Raw genomic sequence first — 22,522 nt, 5'->3', positions numbered from 1 at the left:
CTATTTTATTTTTCCCTTCGTTGATGCTACTTTCCACAGTTAGGCCTACCAGTCCTTTTGAATTGGGGTATTATTGTTGAAGTGTAGGGGGACTTACGCGATAAGGATTTGGGTTGTTCTCTAACGAATAGGTTTAATTTGATCCTCTCTAGATTTTACCCCACTCATAACCTCTCATTAAAGAATGATGGTGTATTTCAAATAACATACTTATTTCCCTTCTCTAGCCAAACCAGTGTCTAGTCCAAATACATGTCCTCCCCTCCCTGTCTCCTCCCATGTCCTCCCCTCCCTGTCTCCTCCCATGTCCTCCCCTCCCTGTCTCCTCCCATGTCCTCCCCTCCCTGTCTCCTCCCATGTCCTCCCCTCCCTGTCTCCTCCCATGTCCTCCCTCCCTGTCTCCTCCCATGTCCTCCCCTCCCTGTCTCCTCCCATGTCCTCCCCTCCTGTCTCCTCCCATGTCCTCCCCTCCCTGTCTCCTCCCATGTCCTCCCCTTCCTGTCTCCTCCCATGTCCTCCCCTCCCTGTCTCCTCCCATGTCCTCCCCTCCCTGTCTCCTCCCATGTCCTCCCCTCCCTGTCTCCTCCCATGTCCTCCCCTCCCTGTCTCCTCCCATGTCCTCCCCTCCCTGTCTCCTCCCATGTCCTCCCCTCCCTGTATCCTCCCATGTCTGCTGCCATGGAAGCCTGACATGAGCAGCTTGTGGTTAGAGCAGGTCACATTTCAGCCCATGATTCAGTCATGTGTCATCGGTACAAAAGTTACTGAGTTCTACTGTGGCAATATGATCTGGCAGCTGTTGTTTTATGCTCCATCAAAAACATTCTGATCTGAACAATGGATTGTGTAAATCAGCTTGAAAAATACACACACCTACTACATGATCAGGGACAGTTCTATTTTGATTCCAGACAGTTCAGGAAATTCCTAAAACTGAAGAATCCTCATGGAAATTCTGGGACTGAAAGTGTCCTGGAACGACTGGATTCTAGGTACTCATGACAAACGTAACATAAATGTTAGCCAAATTAAGTAGCTGGCCAGCATGCACTTGAGATTTGATTCCTGGTTCTGAGGTTACTTCTAGTAGCCTACAGCATATTGTGCTGTTGTACTGTATCCTGTTACAGACCCAGTGCATCATGTTGGGCCTGTATCTCAGTGATGTTAGGCCTGTATCTCAGTGATGTTAGGCCTGTATCTCAGTGATGTTAGGCCTGTATCTCAGTGATGTTAGGCCTGTATCTCAGTGATGTTAGGCCTGTATCTCAGTGATGTTAGGCCTGTATCTCAGTGATGTTAGGCCTGTATCTCAGTGATGTTAGGCCTGTATCTCAGTGATGTTAGGCCTGTATCTCAGTGATGTTAGGCCTGTATCTCAGTGATGTTAGGCCTATATCTCAGTGATGTTAGGCCTGTATCTCAGTGATGTTAGGCCTGTATCTCAGTGATGTTAGGCCTGTGTCTGTGATGTGATGGCCTGTGAGTGGTGACATCATGTGAGGCCTATATCTCTGATGTGATGGCCTGTGAGTGGTGACATCATGTGAGGCCTGTATCTCAGTGATGTGATGGCCTGTGGGTGGTGACATCATCTGAGGCCTGTATCTCAGTGATGTGATGGCCTGTGGGTGGTGACATCATGTGAGGCCTGTATCTCAGTGATGTGATGGCCTGTGAGTGGTGACATCATGTGAGGCCTTCTCCCCCAATTGCTCAGTTTGGCCGGGCAGCCAGCTGTAGGAAGAGTCTCGGTGGTTTCAATCTTCTTCCATCTAAGAATGATGGAGGCCACTGTGTTCTTGGGGACCGTCAATGCTGCAGAAATGTTTTGGTACCCTTCCCCAGATCTATGCCTCGACACAATCCTGTCTCGGAGCTCTACGGACAATTCCTTCGACCTCATGGCTTGGTTTTTGCTCTGACACATACTGTCAACTGTGGACCTTATATAGACAGTTGTGTGCCTTTCCAAATCATGTGCAATCAATAGATTTTACCACAAGTGGACTCCAATCAAGTTGTAGAAACATCTCAAGGATGATCAATGGAAACACGATGCACCTGAGCTCAATTTCGAGTCTCATAGCAAAGGGTCTGAATACTTATGTAAATAAGGTATTTCTGTTTTAAATTGTTTATACATTTGCAAAAATTGCTAAAAACCAGTTTTCAGTTTGTCATTATGGGGTATTTTGTGAAGATTGATGAGGGAGAAAAATTATTTCATCCATTTTAGAATAAGGCTGTAACGTAACAAAATGTGGAAAAAGGGAAGGAGTCTGAATGCTTTACGAATGCACTGTATGTGAAGATTAGTGCACCACTTCATCACTTTCTCTCTCGCTCTGCTGTGTGTGCATCTTGCTAGCTGTCACTCATATGGCAAGGGGCTGAAGCTCATTGGTTGAACTTAAATTGCTAGGGGGCTGGCCCACGTGGGGGAAAATGTAGGGGAAATGGCGCAGCACAGCTTCCAGAAAAACTGCAGCTTTCATTCTAGGGGTTCGTGGCTAATTGAGGTAAGACACTAATTATGCTGATAGATTATGAATGTATGAACTACACACTGACACATCCAGCCCAAAGCATGAGGTTTAAAAAAAATACTTATTAGTCGCCAAAGTTCCAGAGCATGTCTTAAACTGTAGAAGGGACTTGGTTTAAAAGGCCAGTTATTTGTTGTTCTCTGTGTAGTCTTATGAGGTACAAATGGAGAGCATGGACTTGGCATTATGGAAACTGTAAGCCACTATGGCAAATGTGACGACCCTCCCACTCTGTCTGCCGTATTCTCTCTTTGTTCTTGTTTCCTTGTTAGGATGCCGGTGGGCGGAGTTGGGAGGGTCGTCAGCTACATGGGAAACACCTGGGCCGGGTGTGTCCCAGGATAAATGGACCTCTTCCACATTCATTAGGGGAGACTTCTCCAGGCAGTTACTTTGATCTTGGTTGTGATATTTTTGAGGCCTTTTTGGGTTGTTTGCTTTGGCACTTTTCAACACTTTTCCATATTACATTTATGCATGCAAACACTCACGCTACACTACTGATTACTGATTACACACACCATTGTTATTTGATTTAGTTTACTTTAATTAATAAATATATACTTTGAGTACTCCTTGTCTCCACGTGTCTCCCTTTGTTACGAACTTGAGCCGGTTCGTGACAAGTGGGGGCTCGTCCGGGGATTTTGAACTGGTTGTGTTTGGGAGAACGTGGAGTTAATGTCCAATTCTGTAGGGTTTTTCTTTGTAAATTTTGTTAGTTTGTTTGAGTTTGATAGGCCAGTATTGGTTGCCTTTGGGTTTTGTACTGCGTTGAGAGAGTACATTGGTTAGTTTCCAGTCCCTGCCCAGCCTGGAAACTCTTGCTCTACTCGCTGTTGGGACATCGGTCTGAGGTGAGTACAATCGGCTGTGTACCTCAGTGGGAGATTGGGTAGGGTAGTGACATTTGCTACCCGGAGCTATAGCTTTTTCCCCTGATAGGCTTAGTGACGTGTTTTGTTTTGGGATACGTGGGCATGGTTAAATGTTTGTTATTTTTGTGTGGTGTCAGTGGACTGAGCAGTTGTCTCGGGGGCACATGGCTTGGGGAAATCTACCAGCGTGCTGGGGGGTTTAATTCCTTGCCAGCGGGCTACAGTGCGTAATTACCCACCGCAAATCTGCACGAAGACTAGGGTTGAGTTATTGTAGGTTTTGGGGAAGCTCCATATCCCAGCTCTTTTCTGTGGTGCTCGGTGTGATTGTATTTCTCTTGTGTCTGGTGTGCTCAGCAGAGGGGTTGAGCAAGATTATTATGATCTATATATATTTAATTTTTTTTCCTGATTATGGCGTCTAATGTAGACGAGTTCATTCGCTTTCCATCAGAAGAACTGTTAGAATTATGTACTAAAGAACAGCTGTTGAAGGTTGCTGAACACTACAAGGTTGAAATTAGTGATAAACGTCTAAAAAATTCTATTAGGTTAATATTGAAGGCCAATTTGATGGAGAGTGGTATTCTGGATGTTACCACTGGGGCAGCCTCTGCTGAGGACACGTTGTCTCCCCGATATGTTACAATGACCGTTCCATCGGTTAGTCATAGTAGTCTTCTTTTTGAACAGCAGAAAGAACTGCTTCTGTTACAGCTAGAGCATGAACAAAATGGACAAAGAGCTAAAATGGAGCATGAACGAAATGGACAAAGAGCTAAAATGGAGCATGATCGTGTAAAATATGAAAGGGAATTGGAATATAAACAGGATATGGAGCGCATAAAATCAAGCTGCAACAAGAGCGACTAGAGTTGGTTAGGGAAGGAAAGCTCTCAGGGGAGAGTTTGCTCTGGGAAGGGGATCCAGAGTTACCTGGGGGTCGTTCCTCTTTTGGTCGTAATCCAGACACATTTGATATTGTTGGGAATTTACGGTTGTTGCCCCAGTTTAATGAAAAGGACCCGGAGACATTCTTTTTCGTTGTTTGAGCGTAGTTGCTGACGCTAGGAGTTGGCCTGATTCTGATCGCACTTTGATGTTGCAGTGTGTGCTGACTGGTAAAGCGCAAGAAGCATATTCAGCTCTTAGTGTAGCAGACAGTGTTAGTTATGAGAAGGTTAAAACGGCTGTGTTACAGAGTTATGAATTGGTCCCTGAGGCTTACCGCAACGATTTAGAACTTTAAAAGGGATGATCAGCAGACTCATGTTGAGTTTGCGCGAATATTATCTTCACAGTTCAATCGCTGGTGTTCCGCCTCTGCAGTTATGACTTTCCAAGGGCTGTGTGATCTGATTATGTTAGAACAATTTAAGGACACAATCCCTGATCGTATAGCCGCGTACGTTAACGAACGAAAAATAAAGACTGTCGCTGAAGCTGCGGTTTTGGCAGATGAATATGTGTTGACTCACACAATTTTTTTGCAGAACCCCGTATTCGGAGTGAGTGGGGGTGTTTGCAGAGATTTGGGCCTCGCCGCCGAGATACTTCGGTTCCCGGGCAGAGTTTCATTCAACTGGGGTTGAGCCTGATACCCGTGGTAAAACTGACTTTGGTCAAGAGTGTCACTACTGTCGAGAATTAGGTCATTGGAAAAATGAATGTCCGATTCTTAGGTCTAGGGGTAAATTCAGTACAGGTGCTTATGGTAAATCGAGGCCTATAGCGTTAGCAGCGCCTGTTCCACATCAGTTCACTCCTGACGCATTGTCTCATGCCCAGAGCCATGTGAAGGGCTATATTGATCCCCAGTATTTACCTTTTTACGGAGGGTTTTGTGTCTATGGTAGGAAGTAAGAACCTAGTGCCAGTAAAGATCCTAAGAGATACAGGTGCCTCTGAATCATTTGTGTTGGAATCTGTGTTACCCCTTCTCTGCGGAGACTGATTCGGGGAATAGTGTTCTAATTAGGGGAATAGGTTTGAACACTCTGTCAGTTCCATTGCATAAACTGATGTTGGATTGTGGACTGGTGAAAGGTGAGGTTGTTGTGGGGGTCGTCCTTCATTGCCTATTGAGGGTGTTGACGTGATCCTTGGAAATAACTTGGCTGGGGAGCGCGTGTGGCCTATCGTGTTTCCATCTTTAGCGGTTTCTACTAAGCCTTCAATTGTAGGGATTCCTGATGAGAGTGCGCAGAATTTCCCAGAGGTGTTTTCTGCGTGTGCAGTGACGCGTTCTATGATCCCTGATGACTTGGTCACGGAACTGGCTAACGAGAATACCATAAAGAAGTCTGTTACTGTTTTCCCTGTTATCCCGTTATCCGTATCCCGCCCGATTTAATCGAGGCGCAACGGGCTGACCCTACATTAGAAGAGTTGCGGGACCAAATTGTGCCTGTAGAACAGTTGGGAGATGTCGCACAGGGCTATTTTCTCCAAGAGGAGGTCCTGATGAGGAAGTGGATGTCTCATGGTAGTTGTTTTCTGGGGAGGCGATTAGTCAGGTGGTGGTACCAGTTAGGCTTCGTGAGTTGGTGCTGACAACTTCTCACAACGACGTTGCTGGGCATATGGGTGTGAGAAAACCTACAATCGCATATTACGTCATTTTTTTTTGGCCAAGATTAAAGAGGGATGTTTCTGATTTCATCAAAACTTGTCACACCTGTCAATTAACTGGTAAACCTAATCAAGCTATTAAGCCGGTACCACTGTTCCCTATTCCTGTACTCAGTAAACCTTTTGAGTATTTGATTATTGACTGTGTTGGTCCTCTGCCTCGTTCTAGAAAGGGTAGTAATTATTTGTTGACTGTGATGTGTCAGACCACTAGGTTTCCTGTTGCCTACCCTCTCCGGTCTATCACGACTAAGGCTGTGTTAAAAGCTTTGACTCAGTTTCTCTCACTGTTTGGAATCCTAAGGTCATTCAAAGTGATCAAGGATCTAATTTCACCTCTAATCTCTTTGGACAGGTTCTCCAACAACTCCATATTAAACACAACTTGTCTAGCGCTATCATGCCCAAAGTCAAGGAGCACTGGAACGTTTCCATCAAACACTTAAGTCTTTGTTGAGAGCTTATTGTACTGAGATGGATAAGGATTGGGAGGAGGGGGTTGCCTTGGTTACTGTTAGCTGCTAGGGAGGTTTCACAGGAGAGCACGGGTTTTAGCCCAAATGACCTAGTGTTTGGACATCGGGTGCGTGGGCTTTATCTGTTCTCCCAGGATGACTGGAAGTCTCCCGAGACTCCTCAGTCCCTGTTATCATATGTGGGTGATTTTCGCGACGCTTGTATGCCGCTGGTGAAATGGCTAAAGAGGAGCTATCATCTTCACAGGACAGGATGAAGAGCATATATGATCGCCGAGCTGAGCCTCATCACTTTAGTCCAGGTGATCAGGTTCTGGCTCTGCTGCCAATTGTTGGTTCTCCTTTTCAAGCCAAGTTTCAAGGTTCATATACAGTGGTGCGCCAGTACACTGAGCAAAATTATCTAGTTGCCACTCCAGAACGGAGGAAAGCACACCAACTGTGCCATGTAAATTTGTTAAAACCATATTATGCACGTTCCTCTGAGACTGAACAGGGGAGTCACAGAGGACGGAAGGCTGTTCTTTTGGCTGATATTGTTTATTCCCTGAGTTCTGGTCATGCTAGGTCTGTGCAGGAGCAGGAAGATGTTTCTGGTCCTGACGATTGCATACTGCAGGGTAGATTGAAAAATTCAGAGACACTGGAGATTGTAGATAGCCTTCTTACGCATCTACCTGTTGATGAGCGGAAAGAGAGGGTTGGTTTGATTCGAGATTTCCAGGGTTGTTTTCGGATACACCTACACGTACAAACTTAATAGAACATGATATTGACATTGGAGATGCTGACCCCATTCCGTCAACGGTTCTATAGAGTTTCTTCAGAGAAACTGCGTTGTCTGGATGCTGAGGTCAGGTACATGCTGGAGAGTAAAATAGCAGATCCTTCTTTCTCCAGTTGGGCTTCTCCCTGTATCTTGGGCAGTAAATCGGATGGAACAAATAGATTTTGTACGGACTACCGTAAGGTAAACGATGTCACTGGGCCGGATTCATTTCCTCTTCCTCGGATGGAGGACTGCGTTGGTCAAGTCGGGCGCAGCTACGTTTGTGAGCAAATTTGACCTGTTAAAGGGGGTATTGGCAGGTGCCACTGATGAGTAGGGCACGTGAAATCTCTGCCTTTATTACACCTTTTGGTCTGTACCCGTGATTCGGTTATGAGTTTCGGACTGCGTAATGCGCCTGCCACTTTTCAGCGATTTATGAACAGGGTTGTCTCTGGTCTGGCCGGTTGCGCTGTTTATCTGGACGATGTGGTGATATATGCAGATGCTTGGGAGGAGCATCTGTCCCGTATTCAGGCCTTGTTCGGACGTCTGGCTGCGGGTCGCCTCACGATGAATTTGGCTGAATGTGAGTTTGCTCAGGCGACTGTTGTATACCTTGGAAAGGTGGTTGGGCAGGGTGACGTGCGCCCTGTTCATGAATATTGATGTGACCGACCATTGTTTGATTTTGTCATGTTCTATCCTTCCTGTTTGTCCCCCTCCTAGTCTTGTGTTCTTCTTTCCTCTTAAAGGTTGCTTCCTGTGTAAAGGTTGCTGAGGTCTGGAGAGGAGGATGATGGGTGGGGCAAGTGGAGGTGTGAACATGTACAATTTGTCGGTTTGGGACGCAGGGCTGGTACGTTGGTCCGGGGTCCTTGTTGGTCCCCGGTCTTATGGGGGGGGTGTGACGGCCCTCCCACTCTGTCTGCCGTATTCTCTCTTTGTTCTTGTTTCCTTGTTAGGATGCCGGTGGGCGGAGTTGGGAGGGTCGTCAGCTACATGGGAAACACCTGGGCCGGGTGTGTCCCAGGATAAATGGACCTCTTCCACATTCATTAGGGAGACTCTCTCCAGGCAGTTACTTTGATCTTGGTTGTGATATTTTTGAGGCCTTTTTGGGTTGTTTGCTTTGGCACTTTTCAACACTTTTCCATATTACATTTATGCATGCAAACACTCACGTACACTACTGATTACTGATTACACACACCATTGTTATTTGATTTAGTTTACTTTAATTAATAAATATATACTTTGAGTACTCCTTGTCTCCACGTGTCTCCCTTTTGTTACGAACTTGAGCCGGTTCGTGACACAAAGGCTTTAAAAGCAAGCAACTTATTTTGTGATAGAAATCCCAAACAATGGACACAAATATGGAGTCTGTGATGGAGCCTGAGGAACATTCCATTCCAGTCTAAATAAAGATTCAAATCAGCCTTCTGGGACAGTTTTCCTTTGTCCTCTGCTACAATGCTTTTGTGTCGGTCTGCCTGAACCTTCACTGGATTCCAGGGAGTGGGCACTGGACACCACCCTGGCCTGGCACCACATTGGCACACCAGGGGTTAAGCAAGGAACGTATTTGATGTGTAACGTACACAGAAGTCCAAAGGCTGTTCTCATTGGAAAAAAACACACCTCAAAGAAGCCTTATAAAGTGTTTATTTTGGCCCATTTTAAGAAAGACTTTATAGTCACCTTTCCAGACACAGTATTCTGATCAAATTGTGTTATTTTTACAGCACATACTGGATTGGTTTAGAGTTGTAGCATACCTCAATGGTTACAATACAGCAAACAGGAAATGCTATTTTGGGTTGTTATAAAAGAGTACAAACAAACGCAAATAGAATTGACAAGCTGAGTCCTCATAACATTTGAATACGGTTTGATACTTTTTTGATGTAGCTGCAATAGAATGCAGGTGTGAAGACGCTGTTCAGTTCAGACTGCATGAGCGCCATTAGCGCCATATTGCGGCAGAGCTCAGGTCAGCTGCATCAATGTGTAAGATCCTTTAGGATAGGAATAGTTGGTGTATTCTTAGAAGTGCAAAAAAATATATTTCAAAATGACAAAAAGGAAAAGCTTTAGCTAACACATCAAAAAAAAATTTTTTATTATTTTTTTTATTATTTTATTTATTTATTTTATTTATTTTTTCGGAATGGATCAGCTTAATATTGCAGATAGATTGTATCTTCTATCAATGTAATTGTCTGCATCACTTCCAATCCCCCATGTTTTTTTTAATTTTCCCCTTTATTACTTTTCAACCCCACCATCCTTTCCCTACTTGGAGTAAATTAGTGAACAACAACGCCCAGGCCTCTACTTCCGGTCTATACTTACTATCTACACCTTATGGACACAGTTAATTTTACAATAATTCTATATATATATATATATATATATATATATATATATTTATTTATTTTTTTGCTCCTGACAAGCTGAGCCCTCATAACATTTGAATACGGTTTGATACTTTTTTGATGTAGCTGCAATAGAATGCAGGTGTGAAGACGCTGTTCAGTTCAGACTGCATGAGCGCCATTAGCGCCATATTGCGGCAGAGCTCAGGTCAGCTGCATCAATGTGTCAGATCCTTTAGGATAGGAATAGTTCGTGTATTCTTAGAAGTGCAAAAAAATATATTTCAAAATGACAAAAAGGAAAAGCTTTAGCTAACACATAATTTTTTATTTTTTTATTTTTTAAACATTTTTTTATATATTTTTTTATTATTATTATTATTATTATTTTATTTTTTTGGAATGGATCAGCTTAATATTGCAGATAGATTGTATCTTCTATCAATGTAATTGTCTGCATCACTTCCAATCCCCCATGTTTTATTTTATTTTTTATATATATATTCCCCTTTATTACTTTTCAACCCCACCATCCTTTCCCTACTTGGAGTAAATTAGTGAACAACAACGCCCAGGCCTCTACTTCCGGTCTATACTTACTATCTACACCTTATGGACACAGTTAATTTTACAATAATTCTATATATATATATTTATTTATTTTTTTGCTCCTGAACTTCTTCTACTCTCAACCTCTCCGATCATTTTCATGATGTCCATCCGGTTTGCTTCTAAATGCCATATCTTTCTAACTGTGCTCTTTCCCAAAAGCTCCCAACATACAACCTATATACTTATTATGGACACAGTATGCTTACATTATTAGCTATCTTTGTTATTATTTGTTATTAGTCCCATCCTTCAACTCTATTCAATACCTCCCATCTATCTTTAAACACCATCCATATAGGATTTCTATTTGCCATATATATTTCAACCGTACTGTGGTGTTTTACAAAAGTTCTGAACCTTTCTATTCTCATTGCTTCTACAGATTGTGAATTAAAAATAAACATTTTTGCTAAAAGTATTATTATATTATTGATTGATTGACTATGACTTTTCAGATCACCCAGTAATGCTATCTGCAAGGTTAGTTCCAGGTAAATATTGCAATCCTTTAGCCATTCCTGGACCTGTGTCCAAAAACAAGCTACAAATGGACAGAACCAAAACAAATGATCTAATGATTCTGTCTCTTCACAGCAAAATCTGCAGAGCTGGGAAGATTGTATCCCCCATATAAATAACATTCTATTGGTAGCAATAATTTTATATAATAATTTAAATTGAAAGATTCTAATTTTTGAATCCGTGTCGTTTTGCGTGTCAGTTCATAAACACTATGCCATGGGATCGGTACGTCAAAGATCTCTTCCCAACTATTTTGCAATCTATATGGGACGGCTGTCAATCCTTTGGTCCTTAAGTGAAACTGATATACTTTTTTATTTATCACAGTTTTCCTTAACCAATTATGTTCTTTAATGCAAGGCCGACAGACAAGTTCCTTACTTTCTCCCCCTTCAACTTTCCTCTTCCACTTTTGCGGTAAGGCTGCAATTATTTGGTTGTAATTTTGGGTAGAGCAGACATTTCCATAGCTAACACATCATACTTGTGTTGTGTTCACTTTATAAATATATTTCGATGTGCTTTATATTTGAAAATCTGGTTTAACAACATAGACGTACATGCAACGCTGAAACAAAAAATGTGTACTATGTATTTTAAGATATATATATTTAGGGTGATGTAGTATTACATATAGGCTGAGGTTTAGAGGCTCTCTGTACTGGTGGTAATGGATATGGACACCGCTGATATGGACACCGCTGATATGGACACCGCTGATATGGACACCGCTGTGTGTTACAAACGGGACAGCTATAACTGTACATTTGTGATTGGTCAGGCGCAGTTGAAGGACGGAGACAGTGATTCTCATTGGTCTTCTTGGTCGTTGTTGCAGTCTCCACACAGGATCTGGTCCCGGTCGGGGAAGAAGCCGGACCCAACCAGAGAGACGGAGCAGTGGGAACACTTGAAGCAGGGCTGGTGCCACTGCCGATCCTGGAAAGAAATGTACTTCCCCTCGCCAAACCCTGGAGGGAATAAAACACTCTTGTTAGCATCTATAGTAGCATACGTGGGCATCCCAAATGGCACCCTATATCCAGAATAGTGCACTACTTTTGACCAGAGCCCATGTCTACATAGAGAACTTTGACTCTCACCTGGATTGACAGGTGGGCAGTAAGAGAGACATTACTCAACTCAAAATTACATTCTTAACATTAAAGTTCTGTGGGTAATTCTATGGTTGGCTGCAATACCAGTTCTCTGTGTTCAATTGAAACACTGGCATTCTAAAACAGCCACAGGCTCTACCAGTATATTTCTAGTATGTCTGTGCTCTGGCATGCAGGGTGTCTTTGCCTGGGCTGGTACTTAGTCCCACAATGTAAGTGCAGTATTGAGAGACTAGGGTGCCATTTGGGTGTGTCCAATCAAGCCATATTATTTAGTCAAATGGAGAATCCATGACCTGTGATGGGCGAGTTGCAGGTGGCACACTTATGTGCGTAGAGGTTGCTGAAGCACTTGACGCAGTAGGGTGTGTCTCCCTGGGAGGTGAAGGGTTGGCCGGCTAGTGGGCTCTTGCAGCCCGTGCACACCAAACACTCCTTGTGCCACGTCTCGTCCTTGTAGCTCACACCCCCTGTCGCCAGCGCCTACGGAGGAAACATACCCATCAACCTCACTGACTACATGGCAAGTGGTTTCACAAGAAACCTACCTACTACTGTGAGAACATCAATAACAGTGACAGGGAGAGGATAATGTTGATTCGAGGAGACCCTGGCTCACCTTTTTGCAGTGGCTGCATCGCGGGGCGAACCTGCCCTCGTAGCAGGGTACACAGTAGTAGTCGTCTTTGTCGGGGATGAAGGACTGGGCACCGATGGGCTTCTCACAGCCATGGCACACAAAGCAGTCCTCGTGCCAGGCAGAGCCCCCGTACTCCAACTTCTTTGAGCCTGCAGAGAGAGAGAGAGAGAGAGAGAGAGAGAGAGAGAGAGAGAGAGAGAGAGAGAGAGAGAGAGTGAGAGACGGAGAGGGAGACATAGAGAGAGAGAGAGAGAGAGAGAGAGAGACAGAGAGAGAGAGAGAGAGAGAGAGAGTACACATCATACTTGTGTTGTGTTGGCCTGAGGCCAAACCACACAACCAACAACATTAGACACTTTATGGAACACAAAGCCTTCACTATTTCATCCTGGAATATCCAAGGCCTGAGGTCATCTGCCTTTGGCCTAAAGAGCAGGAATCTGAACTTCACCAAAGAAATCGGAAATACAGACATTGTCATCCTACAAGAAACATGGTATAGAGGAGACGGACCCACTGGTTGCCATCTAGGTTACAGAGAGCTGGTAGTCCCATCCACCAAACTACCAGGTATGAAACAGGGAAGGGACTCAGGGGGTATGCTAATTTGGTATAGAGCAGACCTAACTCACTCTATTAAATTAATCAAAACAGGAACATTTTACATTTGGTTAGAAATTCAAAAGGAAATGATCTCAACAGAGAAAAATGTCCTCCTGTGTGCTACCTATATCCCCCCATTAGAATCCCCATACTTTAATGAAGACAGCTTCTCCATCCTGGAGGGGGAAATCAATCATTTCCAGACCCAGGAACATGTACTAGTCTGTGGCGACCTAAATGCCAGAACTGGACAAGAACCTGACATCCTCAGCACACAGGGGGACAAACACCTACCTGGAGGTGACAGCATTCCCTCCCCCATATGCCCCCCTAGGCACAACTACAACAACATAACCAACTGAATAATATTAAGAAATGCTATAGATGGAAAGAAAGTAGTGTTGAAACCTACCAAAAAACAATTAGGCAACAACAAATTCAATCCCTTCAAGACAACTTCCTGGACAAAACGGTGTAAACTTGGCAGTAGAAAACCTAAACAGTATATTTGACCTCTCAGCTTCCCTATCAAATCTAAAAATCTCTAACAGAAAACCAAAGAAAAGTAACAACAGTGATAAATGGTTTGATGAAGAATGCAAAAACCTAAGAAAGAAATTGAGAAACCTATCCAACCAAAAACATAGAGACCCAGAAAATCTGAGCCTACGCCTTCACTATGGTGAATCACTAAAACAATACAGAAATACACTACGGAAAAAGAAGATACAGCATGTCAGAAATAATCTCAATGTAATTGAAGAATCCATAGACTCTAACCACTTCTGGGAAAATTGGAAAACACTAAACAAACAACAACACGAAGAGCTATCTATCCAAAACGGAGATGTATGGGTAAACCACTTCTCCAATCTTTTTGGCCCTATAACAAAGAACAAACAGCAAAAAAATATACATGATCAAATGCAAATCTTAGAATCAACTATTAAAGACTACCAGAACCCACTGGATTCTCCAATTACATTGAATGAACTACAGGACAAAATACAAACCCTCCAACCCAAAAAGGCCTGTGGTGTTGATGGTATCCTCAATGAAATGATAAAATATAAAGACCACAAATTTCAATTAGCTATACTTAAACTCTTTAACATCATCCTTAGCTCTGGCATCTTCCCCAATATTTGGAACCAAGGACTGATCACCCCAAGCCACAAAAGTGGAGACAAATTTGACACCAATAACTACCGTGGGATATGCGTCAACAGCAACCTTGGGAAAATCCTCTGCATTATCATTAACAGCAGACTAGTTCATTTCCTCAGTGAAAACAATGTACTGAGCAAATGTCAAATTGGCTTTTTACCAAATTACCGTACGACAGACCACGTATTCACCCTGCACACCCTAATTGACAAACAAACAAAACAAAACAAAGGCAAAGTCTTCTCATGCTTTGTTGATTTCAAAAAAGCTTTTGACTCAATTTGGCATGAGGGTCTGCTATACAAATTGATGGAAAGTGGGGTTGGGGGAAAAACATACAACATTATAAAATCCCTGTACATAAACAACAAGTGTGCAGTTAAATTTGGCAAAAAACACACACATTTCTTTCCACAGGGCCGTGGGGTGAGACAGGGATGCAGTTTAAGCCCCACCCTCTTCAACATATATATCAACGATTTGGCGAGGGCACTAGAACAGTCTGCAGCACCCGGCCTCACCCTACTAGAATCTGAAGTCAAATGTCTACTGTTTGCTGATGATCTGGTGCTTCTGTCACCATCCAAGGAGGGCCTACAGCAGCACCTAGATCTTCTGCACAGATTCTGTCAGACCTGGGCCCTGACAGTAAATCTCAGTAAGACTAAAATAATGGTGTTCCAAAAAAGGTCCAGTTGCCAGGACCACAAATACAAATTCCATCTAGACACCGTTGCCCTAGAGCACACATAAAACTATACATACCTCGGCCTAAACATCAGCGCCACAGGTAACTTCCACAAAGCTGTGAACGATCTGAGAAACAAGGCAAGAAGGGCCTTCTATGCCATCAAAAGGAACATAAAATTTGACATACCAATTAGGATCTGGCTAAAATTACTTGAATCAGTTATAGAACCCATTGCCCTTTATGGTTGTGAGGTCTGGGGTCCGCTCACCAACCAAGAATTCACAAAATGGGACAAACACCAAATTGAGACTCTGCATGCAGAATTCTGCAAAAACATCCTCTGTGTACAACGTAAAACACCAAATAATGCATGCAGAGCAGAATTAGGCCAATACCCGCTAATTATCAAAATCCAGAAAAGAGCCGTTAAATTCTATAACCACTTAAAAGGAAGCAATTCCCAAACCTTCCATAACAAAGCCATCACCTACAGAGAGATGAACTTGGAGAAGAGTCCCCTAAGTAAGCTGGTCCTGGGGCTCTGCTCACAAACACAAACAGACCCCACAGAGCCCCAGGACAACAACAACAACACAATTAGACCCAACCAAATCATGAGAAAAGAAAAAGAGAATTACTTGACACATTGGAAAGAACAAACAAAAAAACAGAGCAAACTAGAATGCTATTTGGCCCTAAACAGAGAGTACACAGTGGCAGAATACCTGACCACTGTGACTGACCCAAACTTAAGGAAAGCTTTGACTATGTACAGACTCAGTGAGCATAGCCTTGCTATTGAGAAAGGCAGCCGTAGGCAGACCTGGCTCTCAAGAGAAGACAGGCTATGTGCACACTGCCCACAAAATGAGGTGGAAACTGAGCTGCACTTCCTAACCTCCTGCCAAATGTATGATCATATTAGAGACACATATTTCCCTCAGATTACAGCGATCCACAAAGAATTAGAAAACAAACCCAATTTTGATAAACTCCCTTATCTACTGGGTGAAAAACCACAGTGTGCCATCACAGCTGCAAGATTTGTGACCTGTTGCCACAAGAAAAGGGCAACCAGTGAAGAACAAACACCATTGTAAATACAACCCATATTTATGTTTATTTATTTTCCAATTTGTACTTTAACTATTTGCACATTGTTACAACACTGTATATATACATAATATTACATTTGAAATATCTTTAGTCTTTTGGAACTTCTGAGTGTAATGTTTACTGTTAATATTTATTGTTTATTTCACTTTTGTTTACTATCTACTTCACTTGCTTTGGCAATGTTAACATACGTTTCCCATGCCAATAAAGCCCTTAAATTGAAATTGAAATTGAATTGAAATTGAATTGATTTGAATTGAGAGAGAGAGAGAGGTGGAAAGAGAGAAAGACAGAGAGAGAGAGAGAGAGAGAGAGAGAGAGAGAGGTGGAAAGAGAGAGAGACAGAGAGAGGTGGAAAGAGAGAGAGACAGAGAGAGAGAGATGGAAAGAGAGAGAGAGAGAGAGAGAGAGAGGTGGAAAGAGAGAGAGAGAGAGAGAAGTGGAAAGAGAGAGAGACAGAGAGAGAGAGATGGAAAGATAGAGAGAGCGAGAGAGACAGAGATTGAGACTGAGTCACAGACAGGTTTGGTATAATTCACTCAGTCTGCAAGAGTCATCACCTGTGTAGTCATCACAACTACAGGTTTGTGTGCCATGTCAGTCATTTGAGTTCTGGGTTAGAATGTCAAACCTCAGTATTCTCCAAGTTCTGACGCCTACTGCTATAGCTGGTTCTGATGGAGGACCTTATTACTGATGAATGTGTTTGTTTTTTATGACTGTGTTTTTCTTTCTGCTTGTATTTTGGATTTATATTTTGATGTGTGTATTTTATGTAATTTCTGTAATTCTGGGCTCATCTGTAAAATACACCTTGGCCTCAGTATGACTCACTGATCAAATAAAGGTGAAATAAAGGTGAAATAAAAAAAATACCAAACCAGATAATTCAGTAATACCTGAACCTGTTTGTACATAAAGCCATCTATCCCAGTCATCTCTGCTTACATAAAGCCATCTATCCCAGTCATCTCTGCTTACATAAAGCCATCTATCCCAGTCATCTCTGCTTACATAAAGCCATCTAGCCCAGTCATCTCTGCTTACATAAAGCCATCTATCCCAGTCATCTCTGCTTACATAAAGCCATCTAGCCCAGTCATCTCTGCTTACATAAAGCCATCTAGCCCAGTCATCTCTGCTTACATAAAGCCATCTAGCCCAGTCATCTCTGCTTACATAAAGCCATCTAGCCCAGTCATCTCTGCTTACATAAAGCCATCTATCCCAGTCATCTCTGCTTACATAAAGCCATCTAGCCCAGTCATCTCTGCTTACATAAAGCCATCTAGCCCAGTCATCTCTGCTTACATAAAGCCATCTAGCCCAGTCATCTCTGCTTACATAAAGCCATCTAGCCCAGTCATCTCTGCTTACATAAAGCCATCTAGCCCAGTCATCTCTGCTTACATAAAGCCATCTAGCCCAGTCATCTCTGCTTACATAAAGCCATCTATCCCAGTCATCTCTGCTTACATAAAGCCATCTATCCCAGTCATCTCTGCTTACATAAAGCCATCTAGCCCAGTCATCTCTGCTTACATAAAGCCATCTAGCCCAGTCATCTCTGCTTACATAAAGCCATCTATCCCAGTCATCTCTGCTTACATAAAGCCATCTAGCCCAGTCATCTCTGCTTACATAAAGCCATCTAGCCCAGTCATCTCTGCTTACATAAAGCCATCTATCCCAGTCATCTCTCTGCTTACATAAAGCCATCTAGCCCAGTCATCTCTGCTTACATAAAGCCATCTAGCCCAGTCATCTCTGCTTACATAAAGCCATCTAGCCCAGTCATCTCTGCTTACATAAAGCCATCTATCCCAGTCATCTCTGCTTACATAAAGCCATCTATCCCAGTCATCTCTGCTTACATAAAGCCATCTAGCCCAGTCATCTCTGCTTACATAAAGCCATTCAGCCCAGTCATCTCTGCTTACATAAAGCCATCTAGCCCAGTCATCTCTGCTTACATAAAGCCATCTATCCCAGTCATCTCTGCTTACATAAAGCCATCTATCCCAGTCATCTCTGCTTACATAAAGCCATCTAGCCCAGTCATCTCTGCTTACATAAAGCCATCTATCCCAGTCATCTCTGCTTACATAAAGCCATTCAGCCCAGTCATCTCTGCTTACATAAAGCCATCTATCCCAGTCATCTCTGCTTACATAAAGCCATCTAGCCCAGTCATCTCTGCTTACATAAAGCCATCTATTCCAGTCATCTCTGCTTACATAAAGCCATCTAGCCCAGTCATCTCTGCTTACATAAAGCCATCTAGCCCAGTCATCTCTGCTTACATAAAGCCATCTATTCCAGTCATCTCTGCTTACATAAAGCCATCTATCCCAGTCATCTCTGCTTACATAAAGCCATCTAGCCCAGTCATCTCTGCTTACATAAAGCCATCTAGCCCAGTCATCTCTGCTTACATAAAGCCATCTATCCCAGTCATCTCTGCTTACATAAAGCCATCTAGCCCAGTCATCTCTGCTTACATAAAGCCATCTAGCCCAGTCATCTCTGCTTACATAAAGCCATTCAGCCCAGTCATCTCTGCTTACATAAAGCCATTCAGCCCAGTCATCTCTGCTTACATAAAGCCATCTATCCCAGTCATCTCTGCTTACATAAAGCCATCTATCCCAGTCATCTCTGCTTACATAAAGCCATCTAGCCCAGTCATCTCTGCTTACATAAAGCCATTCATTCCAGTCATCTCTGCTTACATAAAGCCATCTATCCCAGTCATCTCTGCTTACATAAAGCCATTCAGCCCAGTCATCTCTGCTTACATAAAGCCATCTAGCCCAGTCATCTCTGCTTACATAAAGCCATCTATCCCAGTCATCTCTGCTTACATAAAGCCATCTATCCCAGTCATCTCTGCTTACATAAAGCCATCTAGCCCAGTCATCTCTGCTTACATAAAGCCATCTATCCCAGTCATCTCTGCTTACATAAAGCCATCTAGCCCAGCCATCTCTGCTTACATAAAGCCATCTAGCCCAGTCATCTCTGCTTACATAAAGCCATCTATCCCAGTCATCTCTGCTTACATAAAGCCATCTATCCCAGTCATCTCTGCTTACATAAAGCCATCTAGCCCAGTCATCTCTGCTTACATAAAGCCATCTAGCCCAGTCATCTCTGCTTACATAAAGCCATCTATCCCAGTCATCTCTGCTTACATAAAGCCATCTATCCCAGTCATCTCTGCTTACATAAAGCCATTCAGCCCAGTCATCTCTGCTTACATAAAGCCATCTAGCCCAGTCATCTCTGCTTACATAAAGCCATTCAGCCCAGTCATCTCTGCTTACATAAAGCCATCTAGCCCAGTCATCTCTGCTTACATAAAGCCATCTAGCCCAGTCATCTCTGCTTACATAAAGCCATCTATCCCAGTCATCTCTGCTTACATAAAGCCATCTAGCCCAGTCATCTCTGCTTACATAAAGCCATCTAGCCCAGTCATCTCTGCTTACATAAAGCCATCTAGCCCAGTCATCTCTGCTTACATAAAGCCATTCAGCCCAGTCATCTCTGCTTACATAAAGCCATCTATCCCAGTCATCTCTGCTTACATAAAGCCATCTATCCCAGTCATCTCTGCTTACATAAAGCCATCTATCCCAGTCATCTCTGCTTACATAAAGCCATCTAGCCCAGTCATCTCTGCTTACATAAAGCCATCTAGCCCAGTCATCTCTGCTTACATAAAGCCATCTATCCCAGTCATCTCTGCTTACATAAAGCCATCTAGCCCAGTCATCTCTGCTTACATAAAGCCATCTAGCCCAGTCATCTCTGCTTACAAAAAGCCATCTAGCCCAGTCATCTCTGCTTACAAAAAGCCATCTAGCCCAGTCATCTCTGCTTACATAAAGCCATCTATCCCAGTCATCTCTGCTTACATAAAGCCATCTATCCCAGTCATCTCTGCTTACATAAAGCCATCTATCCCAGTCATCTCTGCTTACATAAAGCCATCTATCCCAGTCATCTCTGCTTACATAAAGCCATCTATCCCAGTCATCTCTGCTTACATAAAGCCATTCAGCCCAGTCATCTCTGCTTACATAAAGCCATCTAGCCCAGTCATCTCTGCTTACATAAAGCCATCTAGCCCAGTCATCTCTGCTTACATAAAGCCATTCATTCCAGTCATCTCTGCTTACATAAAGCCATCTAGCCCAGTCATCTCTGCTTACATAAAGCCATCTAGCCCAGTCATCTCTGCTTACATAAAGCCATTCAGCCCAGTCATCTCTGCTTACATAAAGCCATCTAGCCCAGTCATCTCTGCTTACATAAAGCCATCTATCCCAGTCATCTCTGCTTACATAAAGCCATCTATCCCAGTCATCTCTGCTTACATAAAGCCATTTAGCCCAGTCATCTCTGCTTACATAAAGCCATCTAGCCCAGTCATCTCTGCTTACATAAAGCCATCTATCCCAGTCATCTCTGCTTACATAAAGCCATCTATCCCAGTCATCTCTGCTTACATAAAGCCATCTATCCCAGTCATCTCTGCTTACATAAAGCCATCTAGCCCAGTCATCTCTGCTTACATAAAGCCATCTATCCCAGTCATCTCTGCTTACATAAAGCCATCTAGCCCAGTCATCTCTGCTTACATAAAGCCATCTAGCCCAGTCATCTCTGCTTACATAAAGCCATCTAGCCCAGTCATCTCTGCTTACATAAAGCCATCTAGCCCAGTCATCTCTGCTTACATAAAGCCATCTATCCCAGTCATCTCTGCTTACATAAAGCCATCTATCCCAGTCATCTCTGCTTACATAAAGCCATCTAGCCCAGTCATCTCTGCTTACATAAAGCCATCTAGCCCAGTCATCTCTGCTTACATAAAGCCATCTAGCCCAGTCATCTCTGCTTACATAAAGCCATCTAGCCCAGTCATCTCTGCTTACATAAAGCCATCTATCCCAGTCATCTCTGCTTACATAAAGCCATCTAGCCCAGTCATCTCTGCTTACATAAAGCCATTCATTCCAGTCATCTCTGCTTACATAAAGCCATCTAGCCCAGTCATCTCTGCTTACATAAAGCCATCTAGCCCAGTCATCTCTGCTTACATAAAGCCATCTATCCCAGTCATCTCTGCTTACATAAAGCCATCTAGCCCAGTCATCTCTGCTTACATAAAGCCATTCAGCCCAGACTTGCTATAACACCACACAGGCATTCTTGACTGTAATATTATTCATACTTTATTCAAACTTTTGACTTTAAGCGTCTTCCACAAATAAACACTTCCTCCAAGTAGGAATTAAAAGTAGCCAGAATAAAAAAGCCATGCCTATGAAAATGAACATCAGATGTCTTAATCATTATTTTACGAGCTCTGGGACCTGAAATGCGCCCGTGGGGAGGTCGGCCAGTGGAATCGCAATTGGCTGCATTTTTAAGAGGGGCGAGGGGGCAGTGTAGCGTTTAACTGCGTTCGACCACAGAAACCCGAACAAAACGACTACTCAGTGCTCAGTTCAGCAGAAATAACCCCCAACCTGCCCTGTCCAGATTGAAGCCTGTGTCATTTCCTGTCCCTGCTGGTGGTGTAACGCTGCCATGCCGTCCCAAAGACCCTGGGGACAGAATTCAACTGAGACTTTACTTTCAGTCAGCGAGCAGACAATCACACTCACATCTAAGCTGTGTCACACCATGCTCAACCACAAGAATACATTAGACGTTTTATTGCTGCTTCCCAAATGGCACCATATTCCCTTTGTAGTGCACTACTTTTGACAAGGGCCCATAGGGCTATGCCTTCCGCGACTGCTTGTGACAACTCCTATGTCTACACTTGCGTGACGCTGACTGAGACAGAGCTGCTTTACTCAATACTCATGACAGTGGTTTCCCCAGGTGTTAAACACCAGCTCAGCTCAGCACAGTAGGGTGAAAGTGTGTTGTCATGTATCCCGCACGTTTTTTGGGGAGTTTCGATGTTTCTGCTTGTGTGGGTCAGGTGTGGGTCCTTTACCTGGCATGACGGTCTTGTCGCAGGCCACACACTTGGAGGAGAACTCGTTGCAGTAGCAGTCGTTGCACAGCAGCGCCTCCTCCTGGCTGGTGAAGGGCTCGTCCGCCAGCGAGCGGTCACAGCGGAAACAACGGAAACAGTGTTGGTGGTAGTGCCGGTCCTCGTAGAACAGCTCCTGGAGAGGGAGAGAGGTGATGGGCCAAGGCAGGGGCAGGGTAATGCTGAGTTCATAACCAAGTGGGTATTTAACAGATACGACTGGGACAAATCCACCTGCACGTCCCTCCAACTGGTAATTACTGGTGGGAAACTCGTCTATCATCTCTGAGCTCCAACGTCTCGCACATGCT

The 22,522-nt window shown here is 43.5% G+C and overlaps 1 protein-coding gene across 1 annotated transcript in view; it reads right to left on the bottom strand.

The window, feature by feature from the left end:
- Positions 1 to 11,214: 11,214 nt before the first annotated feature.
- LOC121586803 (four and a half LIM domains protein 3-like) overlaps positions 11,215 to 22,522 on the bottom strand; it is a 23,584-nt gene continuing 12,276 nt past the window's right edge. The window contains exons 3-6 of the mRNA XM_041903800.1: positions 22,173 to 22,347; positions 12,556 to 12,725; positions 12,233 to 12,419; positions 11,215 to 11,789 (exon numbers count right to left, since the gene is read on the bottom strand). Coding sequence (XP_041759734.1) covers positions 11,629 to 11,789; positions 12,233 to 12,419; positions 12,556 to 12,725; positions 22,173 to 22,347 — 693 coding nt within the window. The 3' untranslated portion in view covers positions 11,215 to 11,628. The remainder of the gene's footprint in view (positions 11,790 to 12,232; positions 12,420 to 12,555; positions 12,726 to 22,172; positions 22,348 to 22,522) is intronic.

Source organism: Coregonus clupeaformis, chromosome 17, assembly GCF_020615455.1.
Source record: "Coregonus clupeaformis isolate EN_2021a chromosome 17, ASM2061545v1, whole genome shotgun sequence".
NCBI classification, from domain to species: Eukaryota; Metazoa; Chordata; class Actinopteri; order Salmoniformes; family Salmonidae; genus Coregonus; species Coregonus clupeaformis.
Note: the sequence above shows the minus strand (reverse complement) of the source record. Positions and strands in the feature narration are given on the sequence as shown.